Raw genomic sequence first — 14,466 nt, 5'->3', positions numbered from 1 at the left:
CACTCAACCACTATACTTGACATGTTAAGTGACCTCAGTGGTGGGTTTGTATTCCAGGCACAAAAGGAGCATCTGGACCTTGGAAATATTCTAGTTGGTGATCAAAAAAGCTGCAGCATTGTACTACTAAACGATGGGATCTGTACTCTGAATTACATCCTCAGTGTGGAACGACTGTTCACAGGGCCCTGTGACCATGAGGAGGTCCTCAGTGATCTACCAGGTACTGTAAAGGAATTAACATGGGACAGGACCTTAGCTTTCCCCTCTTTTCTTCAAAACCAATCTAGAATTAACTTGGAGGTTGGGCTGCTTGCTGGTTGGCTTACACTGATTCTCTCAAACCTTAAGTTGTCTGCCCCTTTGCATAGGATGTGACTTTTCTATCTTGCTGGAAAAAGCATAATCCAGGTCTGACAATTGAAGTTAGACCAATCTGGACCTTGAAATAAGATACAATTTCCCAGCAGAGGAGGAAGTTAAATAAAGGACCTTAGAAGAAATGTTGGAGCTCAGCTCTTAGCTGCCTTTCTAGGACCTCTAGTTGGGAAGTTCCCTGTTCTTTGCTGGCCAGAGACAATCTGGGTACTCCCAATGAGCTGCCTACAGTAGTAGTCTGGGAATCCCAAGTTCACCACCTGAAGCTAATCCTAACTATTAGACAAGGGGTGTCAGTGGCTAGAGTGCAGGTAGACTTAGTGATCTCTGTGCCACAACATGTGTGGTGTGAGAGACAGTAATGCCAAGAGCTTATACTGCTTCTTGTATCCTACAGCTCTAGAGCTGGAACACTCCAGAGGAACAGTCCCAGCAAGATCAAAAGTTTTTGTCCGAGTAAAAGTAAGGCCAGCCCGTCGGCTGTGTTACACCTGGTTAATCAAATATGCTATTTGCACAGCCAGAGGTGAGATGGATGTTTTGGGATGTTGAGAGATGTGGGACAGTGTTTATAAAAGAAGAGACTAGCAAGACAAGGAGTTTTCAGCTTGGAAGGTGAAAAATGTAATGTCATATGAATGAAATGGGAGCACAAGATATATATAACTGTTTATGATTTTTCAGTGTGAAAACAAGGGGCACTTCATAGAATGTTTAAGCTGTAGGCTTAAATCAAAAAGGGTTTTTCTCACATAGTGCAAAACTAAATGGTGTAAATGCACTGTTGAGAAGGATCACATTCATAGTCCTTTAGTGATGTCTAAATGCAGAAGTTAAAGTACAGCTAGAAGTCAGTGGTTTAGGGGTTTTGAGAAGCTGCCAAACAAGATTATGTACAATGCCCATTCTTTCTTTGTTCTTGGCAGGACCTCTTTCCTCTTTGCTGCAGTCAAAATGACCTAGGCAGCAGCCCCTTAATGGTACATGACTACTTTCTGGTGTTTCTTTCTCTCCCAAGCTGCAGATCTTGCAAGCGCAAAAGAGAAGCAGCAGCAGTTCCTCTGCTGCATTGTAGCAACAGGCGTCTACCCAACTTTGTGCATCACAGATGCTTGTACAATAGGGACTGCCAGCCGTAACAGCAAGATGCACATCTGGAAGCTCTTCTCCTTGGACACACTGAATGAATTCTTGGAGCGAGACCCAACTCCTGGCGAGCTCACCTACAAAGTTCCCACAAGGCACAGGTGAGATGAGGAAATGGCTCAGAGGATCTTTGAGTCCCTTGCATGAGCCAGACAGAGATGCTGTGGCTTATTGGCACGTGTTGTAGCTCCTTGCTGTGTGGCACCCTGTTATTCCATCCTAACTGCTGCAGGCAGTTGGTCACCTCCACTTCTCTTCTTAAGCTCCCTTGAATGGAGCCACAGAAACAGACAATAATTTAATTGCAATAGACCTCCAAAACTTCCTGGTGTAGCCCCTTGCTCAAAGCAGGGACATACAGATCAGGTTTCTCAGGACCTTATTCAATTCAGTGCTGAATATCTCTGAGAATGGAGAAACCACAGCTTGTCTGAGTTCCTCTTTAACCATTTCCGTGTTAAAAACCTTTATCCTAGTATCTCATCAGAATATCTTGTATTGCAGCTTGTGCAGTTGCCATCCCCGACCCCTTGCTTCATAAGGCTGAACAAATCCAGGTCCCTTTGTCCGTCCTTGTAATCATAAAATGGTTTGGATTGGAAGGGACCTTAAAAATCATCTAGTTCCAACCCTTCTGCCATGGGTAGGGATGCCTTCCACTAGACCAAGTTGCTCAGAGCCTCATCCAGCCTGGCCAATGTGCTCCAGCTCTCAGCCATTTTAGTGGCCCACCATTGGGCCCTGCTCCAGTATGTCAGTGACTTCCTCATACTGGGGAGCTAAAGAGAGACTTCAGGCTAAGCAGAACTCTCCTATGTCACTCACTCGCATTAAACATACATAAAAGATTTTGGAAAGAAAATCAGGTCTGCCTTATGCCCAGTATCCTTTCACTCAAAAGGGCCAAGGACATAAGGTCTGACAAGAATTATAAGGAATACAGCCAATGTGGAATAACCTTTCCCCTGTCATTCCCTGATGACCATTCCTCCTGTTTCATTTTAATATTTTCTTTCTCTCCTGTGACCAGCACATGCTTGATCCCTCCAGTGTATACCCCTCTCCTGCTGGATTTTGACTTTGGGTCTGCCCCAGTGGACTCAGAGCCTACCATTGTGGTGCTTATGCTGGAGAACAAGGGTGTGGTACCTGTGGACTGGTAAGCAGTGCTCCCTGGAGCTCAGCCTTCTTTTTAGGGGTCTGGAAGTGCTCAAAGGGCTGTGAGAAATTTGCAGATTAATAGGGTGGGTTTTGTAGGTACAGCTGCAGCTGAGATCTGTTGATGAGTCTAGGTGGGGAAGCAATCAGGGAGATGCAGATCAGACCTGATGAAATGTCATGTAGCCAGCAGCTGGGCTAAGCCCATTTGGATTGAATATGCTGACCATAGCCCTGGGGAAGTTGCTTGTTGCTGACCAGCTGATTGGTTCCCTAGGGCCTTCTTGTTTCCTTCTGATCAGAAGATGGACATGGAGCGCTGGGCAGAAGATGCTGACTTTACCCCCCAGGAGTTGCACCAGATGAGCATTCAGGATAACCAGCTCTTCAGTGTTTCTCCAAAGTCAGGAACACTTCTTCCAGGGCAGGAGAAATCTGTCCAGCTCTCACACAGGTGATGACAAGCACCTGTTCTTCAGAGTTTCATGCTGTGTGCCAGAACAACACATGCCATCAGTCCCCCAAGTTTCCATGCTAGATTTTCCTTCCTCGTCGCATGTTCCTCAGCAGAGGCTGGGCAAGTAAAAAGTTCCTGAACACGTCCAGTTTCTGGACCCCACAGAGCTTGTCTTCCTCAGGAGAGTGTTTTAATGTCCTTTGACACTGCAGAGCAAAAGGCATTTAGTGTGACATGCTGGGGACAGTGGTCTACCTTGACCTGACAGTTGAGAAGATAAACAAGATGCTGCACTTCCTGTGCTTTTGATTATGTAGTGATATTCTTTTTTTTTTGTCTTCAGCTAGAGATGCTAGCCCTTGCACGCCTGTAGAAGGTATGAAGAAATCTGAACTCTTGCTTTTCAAAGCAGACCATATCTGAGAAGTACTGGCATTTTGTTGGCCTAGAAATTTGCGTCCCTAAATATGTGTTTGACTAAAATCAAGACTGTATCACTCACTCCCACCCAAACACAACTGGGTTCCCCCCCATCTCCCTGCAGCCCTTATGCAGCAGTGACTCTTTGGCTGGGAAGTGAATTGTCTCTAATGTTCTGTGTGACTCTGACTCTATCATCCTGGGCACCAGATTGATTTCTGCTGTTTTCCTCTCTCTCCTCTTTCACTGCTAGACATGATTTCATTGGCACTGATCGCCTCCCTGTCCTGCTGAAGATTTCCTATGGCCATGAGATTCTGGTAAGATAGCAGGTGTCCCTTCCTTCCATTTGCAGAACAACAAAATTGGTTGGAACTGAATTAAGAGGTATTTTCGCACAAGCTGCATAGTGTACAGGGGACTGTGGCCTTCCCCTGGAGTTTGCACTGGCCAGGCATAACAGAGGGCCAAGAAGAGACATAAAAACGATGTTCCGACAAACTTGTGGTTCCAGCACAGAGTGATTTGGGCAGTACACTGGCAGAATGGCCCTTGGATGTTGCATCTGCTGGGTTCTTCAGCAAGAGGACTACTATTTATTTATTATTAACCTTTGTATTTTATTAATGTTATTGCAGAATTGCTTCTTCCTTCAAGACAACTCCAAATCCAAAACAGACTTCTCAGGTTTTACGATCCCTGCATGTTTTCCACACTCTGGTGTAACTTATGATCAGGATTCCTGTGCATGCTTCCCCGCATTTCATCTGGCTCACTGCGAGTTGTTCCATGCAGTTCCTGGAGTTCAGATCTGTGGCCCATCCTGCTTCTCTCCCATGCAGCTTTCCTGAATCTCTCCAACTCATCAACCCTCCATATTCTTCAACCCCCACTGGAATGTGCTTTTCTCCAAATATACCACCATCACCTGCTGTGATGGTAGTTTGGGAATGCACAGGGTGGCAGAGCACCCTCCAGCTCTGGGTTTACAGGGTCAGCTCTTTCCCCAAGCCCAGAACATACTCCTTGGGTTCCTGGTTGGCTGCAGCCTTTGTCCACCCACTTATTTTTCCTGCCAATGATAGAGATGATTCTTACTCATTCTTCCTGCCTCGCTGCTTTCTAAAGCATCCCAGAGCTGATCTGTGGTGTGTTTTCCCGGAGCATCTCCTCAGGCTTGGAACTAATTTCTCTCTCTCCCTCTCTCAAACTGTCAGTTAGAGTCACGGTCACCTTGTGCTCTGCCAGGCACCACTCATGCCCAGCTGAGCCTTTCTGTCTGTCTCTGAAGTTTCCTATGAGACCATTGTGTTCACATATCTCTTTTATTTTTCTTTTCTTTCAGGACATTTGTCAGCTGAAAATCCAACCCTTTGACCAAGCTGTTCAAACAGTGGCTTAACTGTGCCTTCCCTCAAAGCCCTTGGACAGGCTCCCTGTGCTCTGCCTGCCTGGCACAATCCTGAGAGTGACTGTGAGCCTTTCACCAGCTGGCCAGTGAGGGAAGAGGTTTTGGAGCACCAGAAGACTATAGAGCATACATTCTCTCTTGCCATATAGTCAGTGGCTTTGGTGGCTACCAGAGGGCCACCACCTTCCATCATGCTGTCACTGCAGAAGGGGCTAGAAAAGTGTGGGACACCCTGGGGATGAAAAGATCCCTTGGTGCCTTTGAGCTCTGGCAATAGGAGCTGTAGAAGCCAGTCCAGGGACCTAGAGCAGTGCAGGTGGTTGCTGCCTGGAGAGATGCAGTGCCACTGCTGAACTGCTGATATTCAGAAAGTAGGAATGGGAGATACTTCTTCTGCAGAGAGGACAGCTGAGGGATTGAAGACAGTGTACCTGCTTTCCTTGCAGTCATGGCATGAAGTGCACAGAGTTTCCAGCTCTTGGGGCAGAAACTGCCCTAACTGTGCTCACATTCCAGGGCCGAGCAAATCCTCACCTGTAATTTTGGTGAAATATGCAGAGCATGTGCTAACCTTTAGCATATGTTAACCTTGAGCAAATGCTGTAGTGTCACTCCAAAAGTTAAACTTTGGAAATTTCCAAAAGCAGCAATGAACAGAGGAGGAACCCATTTGGCGTGGGTATTGCTTAGTTACTCTATCAAATTCCAAGTTATTTGGCTTCAGGGCTGTGTGGTTAGCCACCTGCAAGCCAATGCGTGTTTTTTCTTTGTGTTTAAATTTACTTCTGTGATGGCTTTACCTATATGGATAGATTTTGACATCCTGCTCCTCTGTTTCCCCAACTTAATTTTCAGGAGAAACTTCTTCTCTGTTATTCTTTCCCCATTCAGTGGCCAATTTTTAGTCCTCTGACGATTTATAGGTACTCTGAAGAACCCAGACTGATTTTCTATTGGCAATCTCTTCTGGATGTAGGCAGAGACATCTCTAGGATTCTGTGTTATCCTTGTGTAGCAGGGAAACAAGGCCTCCCACTGCCTAATGCTTTCACAGATTGTCCTTTGCCTCTTCACCTGTAAGACTGCTTGTTCTCAGAGCTCTGATCATTTGGCCAGGCAGAATTTGCAGCTCCCAGCAGTTTTAGTAGGAAAAGCCCAGCCAGCTGCATGTGTTGCAGGCTGAGGTAGGTTGGTTCACAGAACTCCCTGGAGATAATCCCTCAGTGCACAAGTTTTATGAACTCCAAGTGTTTGCACTTCACTTCATAGTTGCTAGTTTGGTATTGTGAGATGTCATCACCTGCAGCATGTGTTCTCCAGGTAGCTCTTCTCCCTGGGGAATCTGGCATCTCCTGGCATCGCTCTTATACTCTTAAGTCTTCACTGTGGGATGAAGTCTGTGCACTCTAGAAGGAGAATTTATTGCAGCAAGTCTTCACTTTTCTCCATTTGTCTCTCTTTAACTGATAATCCTCTAAATGCCATATCCCGTGTCAAGTGGAAACTGATGACAGTTTTTTCTGAGCAGTTCTGGTCTGTTGGAATGCAAGGTGGCTTTTTGATCAAAGTTATATAAATGGATGCTTCACTCCCAAAGCTCAGGGAGGTTCCTATCCGTTTTTCACTTGAAGTTTGAAAGCAAATCTTTTGTCTTTCTCCTACTTTCACTTCATCTGGCAAGCTGTGGTTCTCAGGAGGCTGAATACTCTTGTAGTGCTTTGAAAAGATCCCATGTGGGACCTTGCTAACCTTGTATTTCTAATTCTTTCTTCCTCTGCATTTTGCTTATAGATGTGAACTGAAATGGGTTTTTGGAAAAGAGTTGTCATTCTCTGCTCTTTTTTAAGTAGCCGATACAGTATCTTCTGCAAGTGTCTATCTTTGCAAATATTCTGTCTTTTACACATCTGTTTGAAAAATAGCCATGCTTCAGGCTTAACTTACTGTGAATTGCAGCAACTTGGCTCCTACTGGCCCATCCAGACATTACTAGGTGACTGCTTTGCAGCCTCCACCTCAAAGCAGACAGCTCAGGGGTACTTTGGGGTGATCCTGCAGGAAATAGTGCATCATCAGTGCATCTTCAGCCTGATTGTGGTTTTCTCAAAATGCAGGAGCCTGTGTGAATGCACAATCCTTTCTGTGAAATAGCTCTATAAATATCTCCACTTTGCGTGGAGTGCCTAGTGGCTGCTTTGCCAACAGGATACTGTTGCTCATCACTTGATCACTTAAAGTTCAGCTGGAATCTTCTTGCTTTTAGACTTGCTTATAGCTTTTGGACTGATAGACACATTCTTGGAGCACTCTAGAGGATATCCAGATGATCCTTTCCAAGAGGAGGCCAATACTTACCTAAATCCTGTCTTTCCAAAGTATTTGGCTGTGACAGTTGCACACTCTGCATATACAGTCCAGACACTTTCATTCATCGGGAATTTCCACCATGCACTTGCACAGAGAAGCACTGATACTATGCCTGGCATAGCAGAGAGGAAAGTACAGTCTTTCTGATACAAGAAGAGAACGTTTCAGAGAAAATCTGGAGCAGGTTCTCCATCTTGATTTTTTTCCTTAGGACACGCTATCCTGGTATTACCAATTAAAGTTTGTAACTGTGTGGCCTTCCATTTGCAAAGTACTTCAGGGTTCTTGTGCAGTTGTTAGTGATGGGACCAAGGCCCTGTGAGAAAGTGACTGCATTTCTTTCCATTGTAGCTGACCTTCAGCGGTGTGACAGTGGAACACGACCAGCGGTACGTTCATTTTGCATCCACTAAGCACGTCTTTGCACCCGTCGCTGTTGGATGCTCCCAACCCCCCACACAGGTGAGCATTTTGGAGCCAAACCCAGCAGCAAGTGTAGGGAAGGAGCTAGTACTGCTGTGTGCCAAGGACTGGCAGTGTCTGAGGCAATTCTCAGAAAATGGAATGGCCTCTGCAGTGAAGCATCGCAGGAGAACTTTGAGGATAGTTCTAAGCAGAGTTTGGAAATAGCTGCTGAGACAGCAGCAGGGAAAGGACTTCTCACCATCTGCAGTTTGACAAGATTTGATGTTCACTCTATAATCACAATGCTTATGAGGCATGTTGGGCTGTTCACATATTATCTTGCATTGTATCTGAGTGAAAACTTGCCTAGCTGCTCCAAGTACTCTGGAAATAAACCCTAATTAGTTTTTTAGTAAATTAATTTAACTTCCTTAAACACTTATTCAGCAAAAACACTTATTGATTCTGTTCTGCCTAATTTACTTGGGAAGTGAAAAAGTCTGAATTTAATTAAGAGCACTTTAATACAAGTGTTTTTGCATTATATGTAATCCGCTTTACAGTGATCCCTTTAGCTAATCTGTATTAATTTTCCCCTAGTCTGACTTGGCAGGACACCATTTGGAGAGGCACTTTGGTTATCAATGTACATGTTTGGTGATAAACCTTCAGCACAGCTACCTATCAGAGCCTCAGTGTTAAATCTTGACACTATGAGGTCTCCTCATTCTTAGGAGATAAACTGATTAATTAAATATTAATGCTTATCAGCATCCTCTGGGGAAGTGTTAACTAGTTTAACTTGTATCTGGTATAAAAAGCACTGCTCTTTCCTACTCACTTCAGATTTATAAACTCTACAATGGTGGCTCCATGCCTGTGACATTTGAGGTTCAGCTGGACAACATTGTGAAGATAAAGGAGAAGAATTTTCAGCATCCTGTGTTTGTCTGCCTAACTCCTAGAGGAGAAATTCTCCCTGGTGAAGCGGGGCACATTGAGTGGATCTTCTCACCTCTGGAAGCTAAAACATACACGGTAAGAGCCTCCTCATGACTGAAACATTCAACAACAACTGATTTCTCTTGTTGACCTAAAATTCTTTAGGTTCCTTACCAGTGGTTGGTCCATGTAATGCTACAGCTGAATAGAGCTCTATGCCTCCAAGAAGCAAAGAGTCTTTAGAGCAAATGAGTGGCTGGTCTGATCTGGAAGTGGAGCAGATAAATTTGCCTCATAATTTTTTTTCTTCCCAAGAAGAGATATCTTCCATAACCAGAGTTATTCCAGTATATGTTTTTCAAGTATCAAACAGTAACTGGAGATATCAATAATAGTATCTGTTCAGATTTGTGGTTCATTGTTGGCCTCCAGAAATTCCCATCAAAGAGACTGAAGTCGGTGTCTTCTATCATTACAGTGTATGCTGCTGCAAACCTCTGAAAACAGCCTTCCCAAAGACCTCTGTCCTGGGCTGCAGCAGGCAGGCAAGGCCAGAGCTGTAGCACTACTTGTTGCTTCAGTCTGTGGTGAATGCATGGATAAATGGATAAATGAATGAATTTAAAACTCCAACCTTTGCTCCAAGAGGGAGTCTGTCCATCTCATACTGTAACTGGCTAATTGACTACTTAAGCAGCTTTCCTGGGCTAGCAGGAAAGGTCAAGGCCTGAAAGAGCAAAGAAGACTGGATTTGTCTTTATCCATGCATGAGGTGTATTTAGACCAGTCCATTAGCAAGTATGCTTACATATTGCACATCTCTCCCAAATACGACTCTGGACTTAAAACTTCTATCTTGTCCGAGGCAGGTTGATGTTCTCATCGACATCCTGGAGGGTGACTCAACCCAGATTACTTTCCAGGGAGTAGGCTACAATCCAAATATTGTAAGAGAGGCTGCTACATCCAGACATTTTTTTTCTTCTGCGGTCATTCCAGGTTCTGCCAAGCTAACTGTGCCTGGGCAGGTAAGTCCCAAGTGTGGGATATGAGTGATATAATCAGTCCATAAATGTGTGTGAGAGACTGAAATATACAAGTGGCACCATCTTGCAGTAGTCTGTGTTTTGGGAGAATTCATTTGCCATGAGACAGAACAAGATATTTCCCTTCCAGCAGGTGATCTAGAGCTTAACTCATGGGAGCTGAAAGGTGTCTTCCTTCCAGCTTGTCACTTCCATAGCCATTAGAACAAAAATGGGTTTGGGTTTGTTCATGTAATTTTTTTCTCGGAAGTTACGTCCCATCACAGATGCCTTTCTTCTGTGCAGCTATAACATCTTTTTCTTTCCTAAATCATTCTCAAGAAGACCATTATATTCCTGCCATACTCTGTCAGGGCTTGGCTGCCACAATTTCCCAGCCAAACTCAGGTGATTCATTACCTGAATGCTGACTGCAGGATGGATGGTCACCTATTCAGCACAGGCAGAGGAATGCACTTGTTTGACCTGCTGCTGGCTCAGCAGGAGCTTGTCTGGCCTGGCTGGAGCTGGCCTGCCAGCCTGGACAATCTGTTGTTAAACTCACCCACAGATCCAAGCACAGTGAATGAGCATTACACAGCAGCAACAGAGGCTTTCTCCTGGCAGGTAAAAGATTCAACCTGTGTGACATTAGCATGCCTTCCTTGGAGCCAGCCACAGCTTCACATGCTCTTTTGCTTCCAGCAGGGCAATTCTATTCCTGAGAACAGCAAAGAGAAAGTGATTGGAAACTGCCTCAGTCTGACAATGAAGATGGCATTCTGCAAGGCTGTTTTCTGAAATCAAGTTTCTTTCTCTAATGATTACTGTACTGTACTAGTGATTACTGTACTTAATTAGAGATTGCATTGTGCCTGGAGAATGGGACAAACTAGTAGCATACTAGTGGCAAGGTGTATTAGGGATCAATTTCCTAAAACTCACAGTCAGATTGATAGGGATTTTGCAGAAGCACACACCTCATGTTTCTCAATTGAAGTAGGAAAAGGCCTGGACTGCCAGTTCTGCAGAGAGAATCAGGACGTTACTGGTCCTCTGTGCTCCTGAGATCCTCTCCTGTCCAGTACCAGTGTTACATCTTATTCATTGCTCACTCAATCCCACTGCAACACAGCCGGCCTTTTGATGTAAAGTCACTGTAACCAGAGCAAAATTGTGAGAATTGTTACATTCTCTCAAGTTATTATAGTAAAGATAGCTGGTTAATATTATCTGTGAATTGCTGGACTTAGAGATGAGTATGACTTAGAGATGGCTGTATGACTCCCCTTCCCCAATGGCTAGGTCCCATCTTCCTTCCCTGCTGTTCCTTCTCAAGGTTTCTCCTTGTTTCCTGCAGGCAGCCACCTTGTCCCATCACAGGATTTGCCTTGGAAATATCCCAGACTGCACCAAAGCTGGCCGACTTGTCTTTCTCAACAATATCTCGAAGAGCAAGGCAGTGGTGTTTACCTGGCAGTTAAACTCCTGTAAAGAAATGGTGAGTCCTCTTTGATCTACAGCCTTCCTGCCCATCTCTGTTGTGCCATGAAAGGACCTTACAGCTCCATTTTCCACACGACACTCAGTTCTAGGAAATTGACTTTCTACTAGGTGATGAAAGGAAAAGTGAAGGCAAGGGTTAGGACAGGGGGAACAACAAGAATTCAGAAGGGCAATCCAAAGACTTTGGTGAGGTTATGTGAAGTTGGAACTACAAAATGCGATAACAAACCTCAGGACTCTGTCCACCATCAAAGGCTATGTTTGTTCTTGGAATATATCAACTGCATCTCTCTCATGCCACATACCTCTGAGAAGAGGTGTGTTCCCTGAGAAGAGAAAGCACACAGGAAGGTCTCAGGACAGTGAAATATCTCCTATGGGTTTTTTTCCTTTTTTATTTAATTTTGTTCTCCTCCTCCCGCCCTTTGCCCAGGTGTTGGAGGTTGCTCCAGAGTCAGGGGTTGCACAGCCTGGAGAGAGTATCCCCTGCTTCATCACACTGCAGCCTACAGGGAATCCCTACTTCTGCAGAATAAATCTGGTGTGTGAGGTGAGACCCAGTTACCATGGGCATGTTATTGTGGTTCCCAAATGGCTGACCCCAGCAGTCAGCTGCTTGCTGCTTCCAGCTGAAGGAATCCTTCTTTGATACACACTTCTCACTTCTGAAGACACCTAGCTTCATCCTTCCTGGTGCTTTAAGCATCTTTCTGTCTGTGTGGTTCATTAGATGAAGTGTAATTGTGCAATGCATGGCTTTGTGAGGGGAGCCCAGCTGCTAGAAGTGATGGTTTGAATGGGAATGGCTTTCAGTGGATGCCAAAAACTTGATATCTGTAAAAAACAAGTCTCACTGCTTTGATATTATTGGGGGAACAGACCAACAGTAGTGTCCCCCTCAACACTTTCCAAGTTTTCTTTGGCAAGAGAGTATATCTTCTCTGACTGAGATTTAAAATACCACTGTGTTTTCCTCTTCCTGCCACTGGAATACATGGAAAGCAAGTGGGTTTCTTCCTGGGACCTCCTGAAGGGGAGAAACCGGCATAGACTTGAGCCAAGGACTGCTATTTTCAACTCTTTTCTAGCCCTGCTCCCTTCAGTTGTGGTTTGTTTCCTAGGTGTACATCCAGGAGTCCCTGGTTCAGTATGAGAGGGACCTGCATGAGTGGGAAAAGGAGAAGGAACGGCAGGCTGTGGAATTCACCATCACAGAGAAGGACCTTGGGATTAAGAAGAAGCTAAAGTCACCTTCAGTGGTAAGTGCTCTCAAAACCTTGCACCAGCTTAGTTTTGCTCAAGAAACAGCAGCCAGTGTTGACAAGAAACATTCTTTAGGAAAACCTAGGCAGTTGTTAAGAGGACAGGACACTGATCTGTTAAAGACCTCAAAGCTGATCTGTGGTTAGGAGGAAAATGAGATCTTGTTTTCCAGCCAAGAATCATCTTACAAGCTGAAATTTCTAGTGACCATCTGAAATTTGAAAGTGCATGAGAAGCCTTTGGAAAAACAAAGCCAGTGACTCTGGAAACCAATGGTTGGGTTTTTAACCATGAATAAACACTGGAGAGAAATGTGTAGCTAGCACTAAGAATGTGGTCTAAGTGAAGAATGGAGGATAAGATCATTGATTCTCAGCTGGCACAAAGTTTAAAAAATATCCTAAGGTTTTGTTCTGCTCTGTATCTTCCCCATATGGTAATTCTTCTTCTCTTTTTTTTTTTTTTATTTTAATATTTATTTTAATATTTTATTTAATATTTTATTTTATTTTTCAGAGGTTATCAGATTCTGCTGAAACAGCAAATCTTCCTGAATCATCAGCTGTGATCAGGAAATACAAGGTAAATCAGGCCTGTCTCAGTCGTGGTAGAATCAAACTGACTGCTTTAGAAAAGAGGCAAATGCTGGATATCACAGTGTGGGAGTCTGGACAGAGAGCACAGCAGGATTTGTAGCGTCAAGGCTTTGAGAGACAGACTGTTTGGAGGAGGCAGAAGAATCACACTGTCTGGCTGTGTTCTCTGGCCAGTAACTTTCCAGCTGAGGTGAATGGGAACTGAAATTGGCATCAAACATGCACACATGACTGGAGAAATGAGGAAAGGTTTCAAATAAGCAGAAAAAATGCACAGAGACAGGGCAATTGGTACCTGTACTGTTTTCATTTTGGGGTCACAATGGAATGTGTGCCACAGCAGAAAGCAGCAGGACCCTGGCAGAATGTGGTGCAGACTTTGTCCTCACCTCAAGAAGAGCTGTGCTCTGTTCCTCAGGAGAAGCTGCAGACAGGAACTGCCTTAGTTTAAATACACAGAAAGCTTTAAAGCTCAGTTTGCCTGGTTCATCAGTTTCCACTCAAGTGCACAACTGTATGCACTGCTGTAAGACAGCTTTTCCAGCAGTGGTGGGAAGGTGTGAAACAAGGTCCCGGTGAGTGCTTTGCAGACCTACCTGGGCCCAAAGGAAGAGCCAGCAGTGCCTATAGCCATCAGCAAGATGTGCTGTGGGAATGACAGGGCTCAAAGCTAACCCAAGATGTGGAGAGATTTAGGGGAGCTGAGGAGAGGCTGGGCCTGAGAGGACTGAGGCAACAAGGAGATGTAGCTTGTTATCTCAGGAATTCCACCACAGTGAGGCTGTAACAGTGCTCCTGAGACCCCATGGGTGCCTTTGCACGCCTTGCACTGTTCTGCATGAAGGAATCAGTCCAGGGCAACTCTAGCTTGGACTGTTTTCCCTGTGCTGTTTGGTGTGATCAGTGATGCAGGTCAAAGCATTCACTGGATGAGCATAAAGATGGCTGCAGAAAGGTAAAAACAGTTTCATTTAATCCTCCAGGATTTTAACCTGTAGTGATAATTTGGAGCCTGCTGTGTCTATGTAAGGAGCAGTGCAGGCCCCTAACCTCATTCCCAGAGGCAGGACAGCCGTGTCTCAAAGATCACTGAAGTCCTGTGATGCCCGAGGACTTCTCCAGGTCTCTGTGGTGTCCTTCTGGCCCAGGCATCCTGGCTACTGCTCTAAGAAATTTCTCCCAACCTGACTGCTGGTAATGCAACCCCAAGCTGGCCCGTGTAGTGTGGCTGGAGTCAGTTCCTGGTTTCCCTTCAGGTCTGGGGGAGGACAATTTCCCAATGCATTCCATCCATGTATGTCACTTCTCCTGCAGCACTCCCGGTGTGCTTGCAAGAGCTTCCACTGTGATGGATTGGAGAACAACAGCCCCAAGTACCTTAGGGAGACCCTG

At 45.0% G+C, this 14,466-nt stretch overlaps 1 protein-coding gene across 6 annotated transcripts in view; it reads left to right on the top strand.

Moving 5' to 3' along the window:
• The window catches only part of CFAP65 (cilia and flagella associated protein 65), a 32,225-nt gene that overhangs the window by 14,081 nt on the left and 3,678 nt on the right, over window positions 1–14,466 (top strand). For 3 of the 6 annotated variants that reach the window (XM_041717455.2, XM_072932094.1, XM_072932098.1), the window contains exons 16-28: window positions 58–223; window positions 776–904; window positions 1,397–1,625; window positions 2,555–2,683; window positions 2,960–3,136; window positions 3,813–3,879; window positions 7,689–7,799; window positions 8,589–8,780; window positions 9,554–9,712; window positions 11,070–11,210; window positions 11,649–11,765; window positions 12,337–12,474; window positions 12,995–13,060. In XM_041717455.2, coding sequence (XP_041573389.2) covers window positions 58–223; window positions 776–904; window positions 1,397–1,625; window positions 2,555–2,683; window positions 2,960–3,136; window positions 3,813–3,879; window positions 7,689–7,799; window positions 8,589–8,780; window positions 9,554–9,712; window positions 11,070–11,210; window positions 11,649–11,765; window positions 12,337–12,474; window positions 12,995–13,060 — 1,821 coding nt within the window. The remainder of the gene's footprint in view (window positions 1–57; window positions 224–775; window positions 905–1,396; window positions 1,626–2,554; window positions 2,684–2,959; window positions 3,137–3,812; window positions 3,880–7,688; window positions 7,800–8,588; window positions 8,781–9,553; window positions 9,713–11,069; window positions 11,211–11,648; window positions 11,766–12,336; window positions 12,475–12,994; window positions 13,061–14,466) is intronic. The other 3 variants (XM_072932095.1, XM_072932096.1, XM_072932097.1) reach the window with 3 other exon arrangements.

This window comes from Taeniopygia guttata, chromosome 7 (genome assembly GCF_048771995.1).
Source record: "Taeniopygia guttata chromosome 7, bTaeGut7.mat, whole genome shotgun sequence".
Classification (NCBI taxonomy): Eukaryota; Metazoa; Chordata; class Aves; order Passeriformes; family Estrildidae; genus Taeniopygia; species Taeniopygia guttata.
The sequence above is the reverse complement of the archived record's forward strand: the minus strand, read 5'-3'. Positions and strand labels throughout refer to the sequence as shown.